The sequence below is a fragment of the Centroberyx gerrardi genome, chromosome 7 (assembly GCF_048128805.1).
Source record: "Centroberyx gerrardi isolate f3 chromosome 7, fCenGer3.hap1.cur.20231027, whole genome shotgun sequence".
In the NCBI taxonomy this organism is placed as follows: domain Eukaryota; kingdom Metazoa; phylum Chordata; class Actinopteri; order Beryciformes; family Berycidae; genus Centroberyx; species Centroberyx gerrardi.
Genome location: NC_136003.1, coordinates 10457263 through 10476942, shown reverse-complemented (window position 1 = coordinate 10476942; position 19680 = coordinate 10457263). Strand labels below are relative to the sequence as shown.

The 19680-nt window shown below is 45.9% G+C and overlaps 1 protein-coding gene across 1 annotated transcript; it reads right to left on the bottom strand.

The window, feature by feature from the left end:
- Window positions 1–1157: 1157 nt before the first annotated feature.
- tnrc6bb.1 (trinucleotide repeat containing adaptor 6Bb.1) lies at window positions 1158–19476 on the bottom strand. The gene is made up of 21 exons (XM_078284879.1): window positions 19199–19476; window positions 17658–17745; window positions 16963–16984; window positions 16099–16551; window positions 12884–15790; window positions 12323–12475; window positions 11912–12102; window positions 11539–11601; window positions 10909–11064; window positions 10315–10452; window positions 8964–9164; window positions 8606–8722; window positions 8196–8403; window positions 7340–7501; window positions 6662–6829; window positions 5980–6126; window positions 5388–5480; window positions 4895–5110; window positions 4515–4585; window positions 3425–3564; window positions 1158–3182 (listed from the first exon to the last, which is right to left on the bottom strand). The coding sequence occupies exons 2-21, from the start codon at window positions 17712–17714 to the stop codon at window positions 2603–2605; spliced, it is 6243 nt and encodes a 2080-aa protein (XP_078141005.1). The 5' UTR covers window positions 17715–17745; window positions 19199–19476; the 3' UTR covers window positions 1158–2602.
- Window positions 19477–19680: the final 204 nt, after the last annotated feature.

Here is a 19680-nt window from a genome sequence, read left to right as displayed (position 1 = left end):
TCCATGAGGCCCCTTTGAATTGGAAAATATTCTAAAAACATGACAAAATTGGATGGTAATGAAAACACTACAAAATTGATAAATAAATCATACATTGAAAAATAAATATAATAACATGTAATTCTTAACTAGAGAAAGTGTAGGAATGTTTTGAGAACTGCTTAATCATTTGTATACACAAACAGACCTATAAAAGCCTTGCATTCATTATTTCACAGTCACTATAATTGTGCTGGTACAGGCCAGACATATAATACCTGACATGCAGACTACATAATCTCACTTTACCATCACTTAAGTGGCTGGTTGTAGAGACCTACATCTTTTACCTGTGTGTTAACAACATAAGGCCAAAGACAGCTGGGACTATCCATGTCCTACATACTCTAATTCTGTGTGGTGGGCTCAAGCTGCTTAACAACAGCCTGTGTGATCCATCTGAGAATGATCCTGCCATAACCTATTAGGGAATCCTTCAACATAGGCTCTCATCTCTGAGCATGCAGTTACTGGTCTAACCTGTCAATAGGTTGCAATTATATGCACTTAACATGTTAAGCACTTGTAATTGCATCAGAGAAGGTAAATCATTTCATACAGTAAGCAGTGGCCTAGGCCTATAGGATGATGTGGTTGGTAAATAGGATTGGTTTGGATGGTAATGAGAGGGAGACAGATGGACATTCAGGCTTATGTTTGTGTGTGTGGTCCTGTGACTGTCTATAAGCAACATGTAGACCCTTCCCTCTGTGTCATTTTTTCATCGTGCTCATCACCTTATCATCCACAAAGCATGATTTCTCATAATCAGTAAAACTCTCCATGCATCGTCAAACTCCTGCACTGACAGACCACATGACCCCATCACAAGGATTGGCTGTTGTGAATGTTCTTTTGACTGACTTTATACAATGTTGAATTGTTTGCATATAGAGGATACTGTTATACTGTCAAGTCACTTGGAGATCTTCAAAGGTGTTTACAGGAACAGACAGGCAGCCATTTCTAAACAGGGCTGGCTTAACATGGAAAGTGCTCCATGTGGAAAAACCCCAAGCACTGTGTTTGTGTTACAAAGATAGAAACCCAAATGCACACAAAAAAAACCTCTCAGAAATGACCACAGGACAAATTTAGAAGCCAATACTTTCATCTTTATTATTAATCTTGTTCTCATTTGTTTAAATAAATTTTTCCTTTGTAAAATCTCAAAACGAAAACACTGAACAGGAGTGTTAAAGCCTGTCTTAATTTAAAACGAATACACAACAACAAAACATAAAAACGTACGGTAACTCTTACTCTGCATCTGTAAACAACCCGTCCCACCCCTCCCACCCACTCCACACAGTTTGATAAGATTTGGCATGTCCATTTTCTCAACGCATATGCCTTCAGCTCTTTGTGTCTTTAAAATGTTCTTTTTTATTATTGCAGGTCGGACGATAAAAAAAGACAAGTCTGCTAAAAAAACAAACACACAACTTAAAATGAGAGAAAAAAAACAAAGCATTAGTGCCAATATTTCTTGAACACACAGTCAGCAGTATACCGAATGCACTCAAAACATTTTTGTATAGACCTTCTGTATGGTAAGCAGCCTTGCCCACATTTATGACAGGCAGTAACATGCGCACACACATTTCCTCACATTCTCACACGCATACCAACGGCGGTGGTTTAACCCACTAACTTGGTCTCAGTCTCACTCATACGCACGTTCACATACTGTGTGTGATACTGTGCACAGTATCAGACACATGGAGAAATGCAACATAGCCTCAAACTGCCAGCAATTCAACATTTATCATTGCAACAGTAACAAACGTGATTGAGAGAGAATAACAGAGAAAGAGTGCGTGAGAGATACAACAGTAGGAGGTCAGCATTTTGAAAACAGAACAATGACATTTTTCAATATTTCCACTGTTCAAAAAATTAAAACAACCATACATACAAACAAACAGAAAAACAAACTTAACATACACAGTAAGATACAGTTCTGTCGTCAATCAGAGCTGTGTGTTTGCATGTGTTTGGATTCAGTCTCCGTTTTTAAGGGACATGAATACAAACTGCACTTTCACCTCACATCATGTAGTAGTTTTAAGTTCTCTTATACGATGAAGGTAATGCTGTTTACAGTGCCCACCTGTCTGAAGGCTCGTCTGTATTTGGTGTGTGCATGTGTATGTAAATCTGTTGAAAAGTCCCCTATTTACTAAGCACATTGCAATCCAGTCAAGTCTTTCAGACCAACTGACTTTTCATTCTTTTTCAGGTTCAAGTCTAAGCAGTTGAAATCTTCATCTGTGGAAAAAGGCCGTATACACATCTAACAGTCCCTGCATTTGTTTATATAATAGCTTAAGTCTGGCCACGAGAATGTGTGTAAGCATGTCTCACATTTCTGCTATATGTGTGTGTACATTAATATGCATACTATGTATGTGTATGCATGTGTGTGTATATGTGTAGTACATTAATATGCATACCATGTAAATGTGTTTGTGTGTGTGTGCTATAGTAAGTACATATGTTTCCCAGTGTATGTTGTTGTATCAGTGTGTCTAAACCTACACTTAGAAATGGAGGGGGCTCATCAGATGGAATCAGCCCCTCCCCCCAACAGGTCGCCGGGCAACAAAGCGGCAGGGCTGTCCATTTGGTGCCTTTCCTCCATTTGCGGTGCGCCCCACAGGCTGCTGCTGGGGTAGCCCGCTGTCACGCCGCCCCAGAGCCCAGACCTCCCGGACTCCACTCCCCCGACACCTCCTCCTCCGCCTCCCTCCCCTGCCCCGTTGGTGCTCCACTGGGAGAATATGCCCAGCCCGGGTCCTTGGGCCGAAGAGGCTTCTGAAGAACTGCCTGTACCATCCAGACTCTGCCAGCCGGAGCTGGAGGACCCCACGCTACCTAGAACCGCTGCTCCGCCACCTCCTCCGCCACTGTTTCCGTTTCCACCCGTAGTTGTGCCCGTTGCACCCCGCTCACTCCCTGGGGAGCTGCCTCCACTGCTGGCCACAGCAGTGCCTGTTCCAGACGACCCCTGCGCCCCACCGGCTGCCGCCCCTCCTGAGCTGGCCCCCTCTGCCCCTCCAGCCTGGGAATGTGCAAAATAGCGCGCGACTTCTTCCTCACTCACAAACTCCGCCAGGATTGTGGTGTTGCCCAGAACACACCTGAGAGAGAGTTTAAAAACAAACAAACAAAAAAGCATACAAGATGGGGCTTTAGATTATTGAACAGTAGTACTTTGAATGAGAATTACAGAATGTGCATTATCCAGTTCTCTGTCTAGTCCGTCGAGAGATAAACATCATTTTGCTGACTGATTTGTTGAAACATGTTCACTTGCAAGTATGAGAGAGAAAAAAGTTGGGACGTAAAATAGGGGGTTTGCTGAAGTTATAGGTTAACCTACATGTGCAGTGCACCCTGGGCCTTGGCTGCTTCCTGTCGGCTGCTGTAGCGAATCAGAGCGCTGCCCTGGGTCAGGCCGAGGTGGAAGGTCAGCAGGGGGCCGTGCTGCATGCAGATAGTCCTCAGCGTGGAGCCATCGATCTACAGGGAAAGACAGAGGAACACAGGTTAAGTGTAGGCCATTGTGTGTGTGTGTGTGAGTGAGTGACAGAGAGAGAGACAGAGAGAGAGAGAGAGAGATGTGACAATGCTAATTGTCCTCAGTATTAAGCCATCAATTTATGGTGACCGGGAAAGGTCAGGGAGTCCAACAGGTTATACAACAATTATGTGTATGAAGAGCCATATATCTATAAAATATGTAGTGAGATTGTACATTGTCACTGTTTGGGTATGTAATTCTGTCACAGTGAACTTCGGAGGGGAGATGTGTGTGTATGCGCGTGTGCGAACTTGTGTGTGCACACGTGCGCGGAAGAGGGCTCAAGTGCATTACTGTAAAAAAATTTAAATAAGACAAAAAAGTGTCTAGGCTGCATAATTAAACATTTTCCATCCTACGTTTTTCCCAGAGCAGCCCTTCCTTGCCAGAGTCATTTGTGCAATCCCTAATTGATTAAATGGATCATCCAACTTCACAATCCAATTACGTCTGGGTCACGCATCATTCCCTTCCATTTGCATAAGATAGACTGAAGGGGAATACTGATGAATGAGAACGGCGGTTTAATGCTTTCAAATTCAAACCCTGGCCAATCTGTCTGGGCAGCCATTTTATTTTATAGCCATGATAAATTCTGCTCCGATGAAGGGTTGTGAGAACATTAAAATTCTAAATTGCCCTCACAGCGTACTCCCCTGTCACTTCTTTTCCTCACCCTTCTGCACTCTCTCACTTTACAGCCCATAGGTTCACTGGTGGTGACATTGTTAATATTTTACCATTCTGCTCTCCCTCTGCCTTCCTACAGCACTCTCTCCGATAGTCACTCACTCTACTATATCTCTGCATATTGGATCTTTCATCTCTCCTCAGGGTCTCTCCCTCTCCTTTAATCCTTCCCTCCCTCCCTCTTTTCCTTCCTCCCTACCTGAGGGGTCAGGTTGCTCAGCAGCAACCAGCAGCTGCCTCTGGAGGCCACACCATCACTCCAAGCTGAGCCTACAAAGGAAAGGGAGAAAGGGAGAGAAAAAGGAAAGAGAGAAGGTATAAGGAAGGAAACAATTAGTGAGGACATCATAGCTGAAGACGAACACGAAGAGGACGCTAAAGACAGTTTTATTTATATGATGACAGCTTTTATACTAGCTTACATAACGCTGTGTGCTAGTTAGATATTTCAGTTCCTGAGGCATCATAACATCAACACATAAAAAGGGCTCCCTCTATAAATAGTGAGGTTTTAAGTTGACAAATGGTTATGAAAGTGTTAATTCTTCTCCCATTTTCTTCAGAAATTGTAAACAGTACCTGGCCCAAATCTTGAGTCTTGGTTAACACCGCCCCCTCCCCAGCCCCTGGCCAACCGCGGGCCTCCACTGCCCCATGGGGAGGGCGAGGCCTGCTTCTGACTGGTTAAACCAGGTGGGGGGCGTGGCAGCTGCGAGCTGTTGCGATTGGTCTTCCACAGCTTGTTGTGTCCGATGGGCTCTGGGGGCCAGCTGGGCTTGTACTCCGAGTACTTTGCTGAAGAGGAAATGGGGAGGTGGGGGAAAGAGGGGGGAAAGTTTTAACAAACAGACCACAGAAATGGGAGTGGAGAGGACACAGTGCAGCTAACTCACTTTGAATCTATCTAGAAAAGACACTACTAGTGCACTAGAAAAATGTAGTGCAAAGGACTGAAAGACAATTGTAGAGAGAGAGAAACACAAAAAAAAAGAAAAACAAAGAAAGACAGAGCAAATTAAAGACATGAGAGAGATTAAAGAGTAAAAAATAAAGAAAAAAAAGAAAAAATGACCTGTGCTGTGTGCATTGCCGAGGGGGCTGTCTGAGGCACTGTAGGGCCAGGCACCAGGTGAAGGCAGCGAGGTGTTGAGGGAGGGGTTTGGCCCTGCAAAACATAATGACGTTATATCATTGCAATGCATCCTGCAATAAAAACAGTAATAGTGTGCTAAAAAAATATTCTGGAACAATAGTGTATTAGACGAGTTTAGTCTTATGCTCAACCTTCATAGGGATGAACTGTGGCCTAACAATAGATCTCAACATAATGTGCAGAAGAACCTCTTGGCAACTGTACTTGAGTTGAATACTACACAAATGTTTAACGTATTTTAATAAAATGCTTTCAGTCATCCAGCTTCATGCCAATGCTGGTCAAAAAAGGTTGACTAATGCCATTACAATTATCAGTCCCTACACTCTGCTCTTTGCTTTCATTTGGGACAAAATAGGAACTCTTAGGAATTCTTTATTTTAGACTGGTAAGCAACGCTTTAAAACGACAGCAGAGAGAAAGGAATCTGGTGATAGAAAGCAACTCAAGGAACCTAACACTGATGGTCATTATAACGTTTAATTTCACTATGACACATTCAGTGAAGTACCTATGTTGTCTCGCAGTAACTGGTGGTCAGAGTCGTTGAGGCTCGGGGGTCCTGGGGAGCCCAGAACACTGCCAGGGGTCATGTAGGGGTCGGACTCTGGGTCTCCAGCACTCTGGATCCCCTTCCAGGGCACACCAGGCTGGAACTCTGTCATCGTGACAATAACACAGACAACTCATTGGTTGGGGTGAAATGATGTGTATATTTGCCTAACATTGTAAAAATTCAAACTCAAACTTCAAAAGAACATAATCAAATTCCTGTGGATGAAGCTGGGCTGGTCTACTGATATGTTTGTTTATGGACAATTTGACTCAACCTTCTAATCCTAACCCTAGGATGAACTGGGAGATAATGGAACAATAGTATGTTTCTGTGGCAAACCACAGATAATAAGACACTGGCAAATTGGTTATAGATTATACAACACTGGCTAGTTTGTTCTTGTTTGCTTTACGTCGGGGTACTAAAATGAGCACAGCACAGTGGCCTCAGAGATGGAGAAGTTCCCAGTCAGTATGCACATGTTCAAAAAAAATTGGCCAGGATGGCAAAATTTCTCCATTACAAACGTATGGTACCCCAGTATTTGAGTCTCAGTTGAATTGAAATTTTGCCACATCATCATCTATTCCTAATTTATTGTCCTACAGTAACAACAGGCGGAGAAAGGAGCAGTTACCTGGAGGCCAGCTGGATGTGCCAGGTTTGTTGCCCATCTTGCTCCCAGGAGTCCTGTGCCAGTTGTCTGCAGGGCCTTGAGGGGGCATTCCCAGACCATCACCACCCAGCATTTCATACTGGGAGTAAGGGGAACCTCCTCTTGCCTTTATAGGGTTGGGTAAAGGGCCTTGGGAATGACACACAAGAGAGAAATAAGGTCAAACAGATTGACATGAATATGTTTCAAAACATTCAATACAATACAATGCTTAATACATTGTGAACGAAGATGATTACGAATGCAAATAGAACCAAGTTGAAGACAGGATGGAAGGCGTGAATTCTCATCATACTATAAAGCAAAGAATCTCTGTCTGTATGTATGTGAGTGTGTCCTTCGCATATCTCGAGAACTGTTTGTCCGATCTACTTCACACTTGGCGGGTGTATTGCTGGGGACCCACGGTCGTGCAGTGTCGGAAAGTGTTGCGACACGCGACGCGTTCAATATTAATAAACTTTGAATAAACAAGCGAACAGCGCTCTGTGCAGCAGTGGGGCGGGGCGAACAGCGCTCTGTGCAGCAGTGGGGCGGGGCGAACAGCACTCTGTGCAGCAGCGGGGCGAACGGGCACTGCACTAGTAGTGTGAATCTTACCTTTGCAAGAATCATGTTATGAACCATCTGTCAACCTACCATTCTTGTGAAGGGTTGTGTCGGGGGGTGACGGGGCTGGCGAGTGTCCCTCCATCATCCACTTGAAGCGGGACTGCTGTCCTCCTGCATCCTTCATCCCTCCCATTCCTCCCATCATGGAACCCAGTTCCAGTCCTGACAGGTTACCACCAGGGGCGAGCCCTGACAGGAGAAAAACAACACCGTAAACACAAACATTTAGGGGCAGATTGCATTGCCCTGATGTTCAATTCAATACAGCGGGCCGAGCTGGTGGGCAATGTTTTTTCAAAACAGCCCCAGAGTCAGTGCAATGCTGATGACACTGAACACAATGTACTGAAGGCCAGGCTGATTAAAATGGAGAACAGTCATTGCGGCAACAGTGATTGCCAAGGCAACATGTGCCGGTGTTTATACAAATTAGATGGATATATCTCTATAGATGGCTTGTATTGGACTGCCTACTGAGTGGGCAGAGAGAACAAACAAACAAACAGACCAGCTGTATGGTAGTGAGCCTCCGATATTGGTGGGGAGCGGGGTCAGTTCAGGCCAGGGTTGCATGCCAACACCATTTCCAAGGAGCAGATATATTCCTATATGTGCTTAATCTATCTGGATTTGTTGACTTTATGTCCCCTAAACCATGAGTCTACAGCTAACATCTTATGAGCCTAACATATACTACTAAAAATGAATGTGCAACTTGAGACCCAAAATAAAATGTAAAAATCCAGATAGATTAGGTGCATGTCCTGTGGTATGCAAGCTAGACAGTTATCTATACAGCAGACTTGACTCTGTATCCATCACATCTGACCTATGGAGCCTACTGAGTCAAACCAATCATGTAACTCTTGCCTATTGGACTCACCCGAGTACATCCCCTGTGTTTTGGCATGAAGGTCTGATAAGGGGCCGCCCATTCCAGGGTGGGGAAGGGGGTCAACCATGGGCTGTTTGGATGTGCCTCCTCCCAGGTGAGAGGGGGAGAGTTTGGAGCTCCCTCCTGCTGCTGTTCCTCCTACTCCTCCCTGCTGATGCTGCCTCTGCTGCTGCAGAATAGCCATGATCCTTGCCAGCTGAGGAGGACAAGGTTCATAAATTAATCAGAATCATTTTAATCTGTGAAGAACACTAAATGTTCACAAATTTGTCCTGGCGAGATTGGTGCATGGAAATATTAACAACTCGCTAACACACGCTACCAAATATTTACGGATACCACTTGACCCAGGCCCACTTTCCATTAGGCTGCAGTCAGTAGAATATAAGCTGGCTAACCTGCTGTGGGTCCGGCTGCTGCCTGAGAGGCTGAGGCTGAGGGAACTTCCTCTGGTTCTGCAGGAGCTGCTGCTGCTGCTGTTGTTGTTGCTGCTGCTGTAGCAAGAGCTGACAAGCCTGTGGGTTGGCAGGCAGAGAGGGGGAGGGAGAAGTAAAAGAAGATACAGGTCAGCGCTCACATACAGATATTCCTTTCACATTGTTAGGACTGGGGCGATTTACCGCATATTTTAAGATATACCAGTATGAAGCTGCACGAAAGTAGACCTTTTTACAATACAGTCAACAGCAAAATGTCATTTATTTAAATATGATCAATCCATCCATCAACCAATCAATCTGACATTTAAGCACTTACCAGATGGAACTGCTGCACGTGGGGGTAAATGTTGCTGAGCATTGCTAGCTGCTGTGGGGACAGCTGAGGAGGGAACACCCCTCCACCAACACCACCAACGCCTCCGACACTTCCCACACCACCAACACCTCCTACTCCACCGACCACTCCACCCACACTGCCACCAGGAGAGGGCATCTGCTTCAGCATAGGGCCCGGCACCTGCAGGTCACAGGAACCAATTTCAATATGGCTGATTGAGATGGACACCTTACAGTAACAAAACTAGCCATGAGTAATGACAATGAAGAACACACACACAAATTATCTTGGGTTGGATTTAGAAAAACAAGACTAGGTGTGCTTAGATGCGGCTGGGCCAGTCTGGTTCTACGGTGAGCGGACAATGTTCTAAAGAATTCTTGCCCACGTTCAGTGTTATTGTAGCACGGCTAACGGCAAGACCTGGCCATATTTGATTTACGTCATACTCATGGTGGGAAACGCTATGCAGAAGACTGCAAATCAGATGTAACCAATGGCAAACTCAACCAGTCTTAAACATAAATTAAAATATACATCAAAATTGTCCTTGTTGAGTGATGTGCAGAGCTGGCGTCCAAATTACCTAATACCCCGAAATCAAAGGCAACAGCAAATGGTTTTAAGGAAACACTGATGATGTGAAAGATAGCGCCTGGTCACACCAGTGGTTCACCAGTCCATTAGCAGTCACATTGTTCATGTTAGCCATGTCTGCTAGCTAACGTCAGGTGGCTTTAGCCAGTTAAAACTGATACTGTTAAAACTAGTTATAGGCTAAAACTTACACAATCAGACCTAGACCATGCTCATCTCAGTGATATTGAAGGATAAATTTGCCTTATATTTTAAATTTCTTTGTCCAAAGGCCCTTTGAGTCTGACATTGTTTACATTGTTTGTATCTGCTTTGCTGTCTTCCGTGTAGTGTTTTCTACCCAGAGTATGATGTAAATCAAACATGGCTGCCATGTGGATAAGGCAAATTGCAAAATAGCAGAATGATAAGTTAAATAATTCAGCTTCACTTCCGGTTTCTCTATGTTAGCTAAAGATAGCAAGCTTCGCTAACAAACCATCTGGTAAAAGACCGCCAACCAAAATGGATTATATGATATTACTATTAATTACTGCATATCACTTCAAAACTATTTATGTTGTACAACGTCAGCATTATGGGCAATACTGTTCAAAACTATACGAATAGAAAAAAACAACCAAAACTCTTGTTTATGCGAGTCTAACGTCGCCAGAAGACTGTTCCCCTGTTTTACATACAACACATTTGTATTCACTGTACCCCAAAATAGCAGAGGGAAAAGTAAACAGACCTGAGCAGACAGGAACTGATGAGGCACTTGAGCACGTAACCCCTGGGAGGGGTTCATGGGATGCATGCCAGGCTGGTGCATCCCTCGAGGCTGAGGCATCCCTCCACCACTGCCACCAAACACTCCATGGCCACCCATCTAGAGCAGAGCACAACAGAACAGGATAATATATTAACCCATTCTACTAGAATAGTATACAATTATTTACTATACATATTATTGTAGTACTTTATTACAGTACATTAATTTGTTATATTTTTTCTGTGGTCTGCTCTAAACTCAACCCCTCCTTCCAAGTTAGCACAACAACCTTGCTTTGTGAAAACAGGAGTTAGAATTTAATATCCATGTAGTTAATGAATGAATAATGATGAAATAAAGGGAAGAAATAATGTAAAATAATAGCTTAGAAAATGACAGGGTCTCTAAAGCTACTTGATATTGGCTAGCACTGTGGCAAATGTCAACCAGCATTACAATGAGGAATATGCATTAGATTCTGCTAGAAGGGCTTATCAATAGACCATGGAAGCACTGTTAAACAGTTTCAAGGGCACGTTCAAGAGCTCTTGCTATAATAAAGCAGCCCGATACCTTTTCACCATAGGGCCCCATGTCGACACCACCCATCTCTTTGGAACCAGGCATGCGGTAGCCTCCACCTCTTCCTCCCCTCCGCATCTCTCCGTTATAGTCGTTCATTCCTCTCTTGTCTCCTTCCATCTTCTTGTCAACACTCGGGTCATCACCCTAGGAAACAGACCAAGTTATTATCACTAGAAAAAAAAGACCTTGAGAAACAGACGTTGCTATCGTACACAAAACAATCATACAGGCCTGATTGATAATCCATCCTTCATAACGTCATTCTCAATGTTGGTTATATAACTGAGTTGTGATCGATTAAAAGTTATTTGAGAATTTCTCAAAAGGCAAAATGGCAGTGTGAGAGTTAAAAGGAAAATTAGAAGTGAATAACATATTGCTATTTATTACAGTTTACCAACAAACAGCTGCATATGTCTATGTGTAATACTTTGAAAAGTTTGCACTCCTTTGTTCCTGGTACACAGTGGAAGGCCTAAGCCACAACTTGAAAAGAGTCAACCAAGCACACTCAGCTGACTTATGAGATAGAACCTTCAGTCAACAGGTGTTTATCAGGACAAAGTAGAAAGATACTAACATGTTTGGATGATTCTTCTTAATGAATCGATATCTTACCAGGAGACCCATGTTTGAGAACTGACGTGACATTGGGTTCATCCAGTTGTCCCCTCCTCCACCCTTCGGGGAAGAAAATCAAATATTCCATTCAGTCACAAAATGTAATTTAAAAAACAAAAAAACAAGTATTAGTCAATATGGAGGAAAACATTAAGAGGAAAAAGCCTCTGTTGCATTACAAAAAACTGGCAAAGAATCGATTAAATATTTCTGATATTACTAAACATAAGATAGCCATGTCATCAATTTTTTATCTTGGCAGTGACAAATCCAATAATAAAGTAGCTGGCGGGAAACATTTTTATATAATAAGCCAAGAGAATAAAGGCCATAAACTGGTTTGCGTGTCCTGGAACTCCCTTTTCCCTACCTTGATGTTGCCTCTCTTTCCACCATGACTTTGGCCCCAGCCTCCAGAGTTGAAGGAGGAGCTACTTCCCTGGGAGCCAGTGTTGTTCCAGACCCCACCGCCACCGTCATCCTCCTCGTCCCAGCTGGAGTGCCGGGAAGCCGCCACAGAGCCCTCACCCTTCCCACCCCAGCTTTCCATTGACTTGGTGCCTGTGCCAAAAATAAAAACAGAGGGTTACAATAATATTGGTCATTTATTTATATTTCGATGCGTTTGGAATTGTTGGTTGAAAGATGCTGAAACCTATTCAAAATGAGAGACCTGGAAGATGTTTTTAAGACCAACTGTAATTTGGTTTCTTGATATGAGGCACTGTGTCATGGATCAAAAACATGTTGAGCAGCACAAATGCAGAGTTCAAACACTTACCAGATTTGCCAGGGTTGGGTGTGGGGTTCACCCAGCCAGAGGCTTTGCCAGGTTCATCTTGGTCACCCCAGCTTGTCGGTGCATCTGACGACTGCCCCCAGGCAGCCGTACCGTTGTCCACAGATTGTGAACCTCCTCCCCACATACCTGGGCCTGGGAAAGGACAAGATTGAGCTCTAAGCTTTAGCATGTACCGGAGTAAAATAGCAAGTTAAGCGAGTGTGTGATTTTGATGACAATGAGCCTTTTCAGTGAGGTTGACATTGGCACTATGGTACAAAAAGATTTCTCTGCTCTACTGCTGTGGTTCCTCACTAATGAAGAGTTTCATTTCACCATGAGGTATCTGCAACTTAAAATGATCATCTATTCTTATAAAGTGATGGCATGAAAGTAAAAGATAGTTATTAAATGTCTCACTACTCACTTTTTTTTTAACCCAAAATGGATAACAATGTAGAATAAAACACTTTAAATACAGATGCAAAAGCTCATGTGGTTGCTGCTTACAAAAACCAGTATGTGTTGATCCAACTAGGAATAATTTTGCCTTTGGCTTACCCATTGCAGCATTGCCAGGGTTTGTGTCCCTGCTGGGCTGCATCCCCTGCTGCCTTCTAGGTGGCTGTTGCTGCAGGGACGGCGGGGGGCCCTGCTGACCATGGCCTTGGCCAGGTGTGGCATTGTTCTTGTCCCACAAATTCACATTCTTGCTGTTATAGCGAGTGGGGTCTCCCCAGGCTGAAGTGCCATCGTCGATCTCCATTTTGCGGCTAATGGACTGAGGGGAGGGCTCTTCCCAGCCACTGGGCTCCAGGGAGTCACCCCCACCTCCGGGGATTTGGGGGATCGGGCCGGAGGTCCAGCCCGAACTTTGGTTCTGATTCTTGGATGGTGGACCACCATCTCCAACATTGGACCGGCCGCCCCACCCTCCTTGCATGGATCCTCCTGGTGGCTGCTGGCCCTGTGATTGGTGCTGCTGTTGATTTGGGGCTTTCATTGTTGCCACTTGGCTGTTTGGTATCTGTGCTGCTGCTGCTGCTGCTGCTGTGTGTGGCTTGACGCTGCCCCAGTCCTGGTGGGGTTTGCCACCACCCACATCTTCTCCTCCCCAGCCTCCTCTCTGAGATCCTCCTTCATCCAAGTTACCCCAGGAGGATCCCTCATCAGAGTTGCTTCCACCCCTGCTTCGCCCATCTCCCCACCCCCCTCCAGGTTTGGAGTCTCTCTGTCCCCAGTCTCCCCCCCCCCCACGTTGTCCTCCCCAACCTCCTGCCTCTCCTCTTCCCATCTCCTTCCATCCTCTTGTCCCTTTATCCTCTGGACCACCTGCCCACCCACTACCCTGTTCTCCTAAGTCTCTCCAGTTCCCTCCCCCTCCCCCTCCTCCTCCTCCTCTGCGATCCCCCCATTCTTGTTCTTTACTCCCCCAGCCTTTGCCCTGGCTCTCAGGCGGTATATCACCCCAGCCACCAGCTGCCTTCCCCTGGTTGCCCTCTGCATCTTCCGCTGGCGATCCAGGCTTCCTCATGGTGCTACCAGGCATGTGAGGACCACGGGCGGACTGTGTAGCACCGCCATCCCAGCTGTCCCTCACTGAAGCAGGGCCAGAGTTCAGGTTGGTCGTATGGACGCCAGCAGGTGGATCAGAAGTCACTGAACTTGTGTTAGACTGGTACCCAGGACCACAACTAGTGGTAGTGTTCATGGATAATGATGAGAATCCAGAGGAAGATGAAGTGCTTCTTTCATTTCTGTTTCCTCCTCCTTTTGTGGTCTCCAGGTCCCAGGCCACGTTCTGTCTGATCTGGGTCTGTCCCCAACCAGTGTTGGACAGAACCCTGGGGTCCAGGTCAGATCGACTGAGCATGCTCTGTAAGGCCACGTCAGCGTTGGGGGTCTGTTGTGAGGGGTGGCGTACAGAGGAGAGATCCTGCTTCTGATTGTTAGGTCCGCTACTACTCCCTCCTCCACCACTCCCAGCCATGGACCCCCCTCCACTAGAGGACGAGGGTCCTCCACCTCCTCTTCCTCCACCCTGCCCTCCTCCCCCACCCCACTCCCCCACTCCTCCATCCCCACTTTCCACCCCTTTCTGATTGTCCCAAGCTCTTGTCATTGTTGCAAATGTTGGAGAGGCGGAGTCCTGCGAAACCCCGCCACCAACCCCTACACTGCCTCCACTACTGCTGCTGTTGCTGCTCCCACCTCCTCCTCTTCCACTTCCTATTGCTAGGTTACCAGAACCACCTCCTCCTGCCGCTGGACCACCCCACTCCGGTTCTGAACTCCCTCCTTCCCAAGCTCCCTGAGATACCGCTGGGGTATTTGAGCTACCATCGTTTCCCCTGCCCCACCCTGCCTTCTCACCCTGGCTACCAAAGCCCCACACATTCCCCTCCTGCCCCTGAGCTCCAGCCCCTCCTCCACCCCACCCATCTGTCTGCGAGGCACCTGTATTGGGGTCAGAGGAGGTTGGAGGCATGGCTCTCCACGAGGAAGAGGCTGCAGATGAGGAAGATGAAGAGCCAGAAAGATTACCACTCCCCTCTCCTTCAACACCAGCAACCCCATAGTCCCTCCCATCACCACCTTCTTGATTTGGTCCTGGCCCTGCTCCTATTGCTCCTCCTCCTGAACCTAGCGCCGGCCCCAGGCCTCCCCAGTGCTGTTGCTGTTCTCCACTCCTGGCTCCCACGGCCGTCTCGGGGTGCTGCTGATGGAGGCCAGCCTGATTCACAGACGACAGAGAGTGAGTGGTGATGAGGGTGGTGCTGGCAGAGAACGGGGAAGCTGAAGTAATGGACGAGTGTAGAGGAACGCCCTCGCTGGCCAAAGCTGACGTCCCACCCTGCACCAAGGCAGGCCAGGCGGAGGGGTTGGTGTTGGGATTGAAATTGGCACCAGGGACCCCGCTGCTGCTGCTGCCCACAGGGCTCTCCTGAGGCCCAGGAAGAAGATGGGAGACTTTGGAATTGTAAAATGCTGCTGCTCCTGGCCCGGCCTCCACCTGAGAGGAGGTGGAGGAGCCCCACACAACGCCACCTGACTGGACACATTCATTGAGTGAGGATGAGGAGGAAGGAGGAGAGGAGCGAGGCGGGGAAGGATTGTCCGAGTTCCCTGCTCCTCCTGCTGCTCCTCCCTTCTGCTGGATGTTTCTCTCACTCCATGAGGCACTGCTGTTGTTGTTACTGGGGCAGTCTTGCTCCCGTCCCCCTCCACCAACCCCCTCGGAACCCAATTTGGCCCCACCTAGGATGCTAGGCCACTCCTCCAGGTCAGTCCCATCCACAATCACCTTCTCCCAGCCCTGAGAGGAGGGCTGGCTGCCAGAGCCTGCCCCCCATGTGGAATTTGCATAAGTTGAAGTAGTAGTAGTAGAAGAAGACGACAGAGCAGCAACACATAATGAGGATGAGGAGGAATGGGGGGGTGAAGGGGAGGATGAACCCAGGTTGGGATCTGGATGGGGGGGAAAAAATAATTCATTGACAACTTAAAGATTAATTTGATTTACTAAAGAATTAGATGATGATGAATGATAGCTTATTATCAGGAATAGACTATATAGTCCATTCAACAACATATACCGACTGTTGGGCGCTTTTATACAAGGCACTGTACCGTACAGTGCATGCATAATATTTTTAATATGGGTGTCCCAAGTGGAAATCGAACTCTGGCGGTCTTGGAGGCATGCTTTACCCATTGAACTACACAGGATGTTCAAATCCTTGATTATCTTTTTCTGCCCTGCGGCATCAACCCACCTGTGGCTCCAGCTGCGGTTGCATTGGGGTTATCTGCTCCCTGTGAGGAGAGAGGTGGGGTGGCTCCCCGGCCACTGCCTCCGCCTCCCCCTCCTCCACCTCCTTCTCCTCCTCCTCCTCCTCCTCCTCCCCCCAGCAGCATGGAGGACAGCGGCGGCTGGCCCCTCTTCAGTAGCACTTTGTGGTCCTGCTGGCAGCGAAATCTCGGTGGAACCTCCCTGGGCATGTAGCGCTGCTGCTGGGAGGTCTGACTTCCAGAGGGGGAGGAGGAGGGCTGTCCGTTGGCCACAGCAGCCCGCTGCTTTGCATTGTTCCCGCCACCGGGAGGGACCTGTGCAGAAACCCCGGCTGCACCAGGACAGGGGGACGAGGGGGGAGCAGGGCCAGGGCTTGGGGACGCTGAGCCCGGGGTGGCGAGTGGCTGGGTAGAGGAGGGCTTGGCTGATTCTGGCACTGAAGACAAGACAAGGAATAAAGAAGCGTGCGGGTCACTGTTAGACTCAAGTACGGTAAGGGTCAAAGAAGACTGGACATGTTATGTGAATGAGAGACACTCTCCCCTCCCTCAATAATTCAGTGTCCAACAGTGCAAGAATGTAAAGTCTCAGGTGTGAGTGTGTGTGTGAACCCTCCCTTCCACTGCAATTACTCTCCCAGGTCTACACTGTACAAAAAGATGTGTTCTTGTTTGATTAAATAAAGAGAACAAATCAATTTCAAATTTGATCTATAATTGGCAGGCTACTGTTGATTAAAGTGTATTTGACAACAAAAGATAGAAATCACACCACTTAGATTTTCATATGGAATGGTGACTGATAAGGAGAAAGGAAGGAGAGGGATGACGACAAAAAGAAAACATACCTTTGATTTTCTGTTCTGGCACCTGAAATTACAGAAATCAGTCAGTCAAATGTCAGGGAGAGGGTAATCTTACAGTGATGTGATAGAAAAATCTACGGGAAAATCATGTTTTCTGAATGCCACCTACATACATCCTCAAGAAATGACTATAAGACTATGACCTAATTAGAATTTGCAATTGTACAAAGTGCTAGCAAGGCACTGCTTAATACACCCTATGAAAGGAATTTACATGTTATTTTCATGACCTTGGAAATTAATTTTATAACTTGCAAACATTAACAACTCTTTCTGAAAGCAAGGATCCAGAGAATGTGATGCTAACCTGTGACATTAAAGGACACTTCATGGAGTTTCTCCAATGACAGTGTATGACTTCATTGTATCAACGAACAATTATTGCAGAAGAAGAAACAGTTCCAAAGCAGAACACATACCCATACCAATAAAACTGATATGTCTGTCTACTTTACTAGCCAAGTTGGCAAGTAGGTAACAATGATTTTGAGGTCCTACTCTAAAAATCGAATTGCCGGTGAGTTTTGAGATGTACCAGCCACTGTGACCAGTAGACAAAAAGAAAAAGTTAGATTCCTGGCCTGCTAAGTAGTAATAGTAAGTTAATAGGAATAGCACATGGATTTTTGCTTTTAAATATAGGCAAAATAAACTGTGGGGTTTAGTCACACCTTTACCTTCTGAGAGGTTTCCCTTTTCTTTTTATCCTCTTTCTTCTTTTTCTTGTCTTCCATGAACTACTGTTCCCTTTCCTGATTCTCCTGTCTGGGAAAACAAAAAGAAAATATAAACATTTAATTATTTATGTTACATGTCAAGCCACATTGAAAGTCATTTAATGTTCACGTAAGCATGCCCATTCTCTCACTCTCTCACACAGACTTTGACTAAAAATGAATAACATGTGTTTCATCAGATCACTGTCAACATATATTCCTGCACAGTTAGTTAATGTTGTAAGAACTGTAATGTTAACCAGAGGCAGACAGCTTGCCAACAGCCCTTGGTAGCCTAGCTGCTCATTGCATAATTCATTACCCAGCAAACTATTGCAATTCCAACCAACAGGCAACACAGGCAGCAGCCAAACAAGAGACCCAGAAAGTACTACAACATGTCAGGAATATTCCTTATGAATAATAGTAGGGTTGATAGGGACTGTAATGATACTACCCTGTTACACAATATATTAGCTTCCATTCTATTATTATTATTGTGAGACTAGTGACAGGATTTTCCAGTGCTACACGTTGAAAAGGACACAGATTCATAATTAAATATGCAAATGCACAAAACAAGTCACGTGAATCCGATTTTGTTGTGGAAAGCAAAATACAGGACAGACTAGCTCAGGCTTGAGGGCCAATTACATTGGAAATCTGACAAGGGATTCCACAGTAGTGAGCTGTAAATACGAACAGGCAGTCTTTCTCTTAGCTAAGCTGCACATAATTAGCAGCCTGCCACAGAGCGCTAATGTAAGCTAACTTAGCTAACGTTAAACGCCTGGCATTAACCCTTCTTTGTATTCCAAATAAATGCACCAGCTAACATCAGTTACCTTTGAAAATCGGATGCAATGTATGCGAACACCTACATACCAATGTTTGCAGCCACATTCACAGCAAATGTCAAGGTTTTCAGGGAGATAACAGGCCAGCGTTAGATAGCTGTGCTTGTACTCGGGGCCACCAAAGGAGCTTGACCCGGGACTATAGCTAGCTAATGTAAGCTAACTTGTTAAGGCAGCTGGTGAACCCTCCGCCGTGGCCCAGACCCAGGCTCGCGGCGGTAAGCTGTCCCCGTGCAAGGTGCGTCTTCTCGCGACGAATCAAACTTGCACGAGCTGATTGCAGCCAGCACGCGCATACGTCCCTTATTTTCAAATCCAGTACAGTCGTTTACATTTTCAGCGGTTAACTTTACAGTCGGCACTACGACGCAGCTGACAAGCCAACCGTGAGCAGGGAACAGACTGACGCCTGCTAGCTAGCTCGTTTCTTAGTACAAACGTTAGCTAGTAGTGACTGACAGGGCCAAATTAAACGACGAACTTCAGTGACGTTTCCTCGGCATCGCATCGCGTTACAAGCGAAGCTATTCTCAAACTGAAAAAAATAAAAAAACACAGAATGTGTTTCGTTACATTAACGCATAAATAAATAGTAACCACTAAACACATTACATTAGGTAAAGTATCAAAACAACGAATACTCACCTCAGGAATCACATACAACATAAAGTGCTTCTGTGCAAAATTCTTGCAGATCTAACGCTAGCAGGCTAGCAAGCTAGCTAGCTTAGCAAGCTAGTTCTTCGAGGCTTTCAAGGCTAAATTGAATATGAAATGACATCACCGAAAGGCGAAATGTTAATTATAGAAAAAAGATGTGGAAAGGCGAGTATCCTTTTTGCGCGAGTGTAATTCTCAAGCTGTAAACAAAACATGCATAACCTCTTGATGACTGTCAAACGCTGTGTGATCGGTTAGTTTACTATCGGCCATTTTGCTTCTCTGTGTGCAGCTTTAGCTAGCATATCATCAGGCTGGTTGTTGATCAGAGGGGGGAGGAGGACCAGGGAGAAGGGGGAGGGACGGACGGACGGGGTGATGTCGGCTTCGTCCAGCAGGGGGCGTATTATCACCGAAAACATGACGTCATTTTCATCATTTTGGTCAGCTGCAAAAGAAATGGGTCA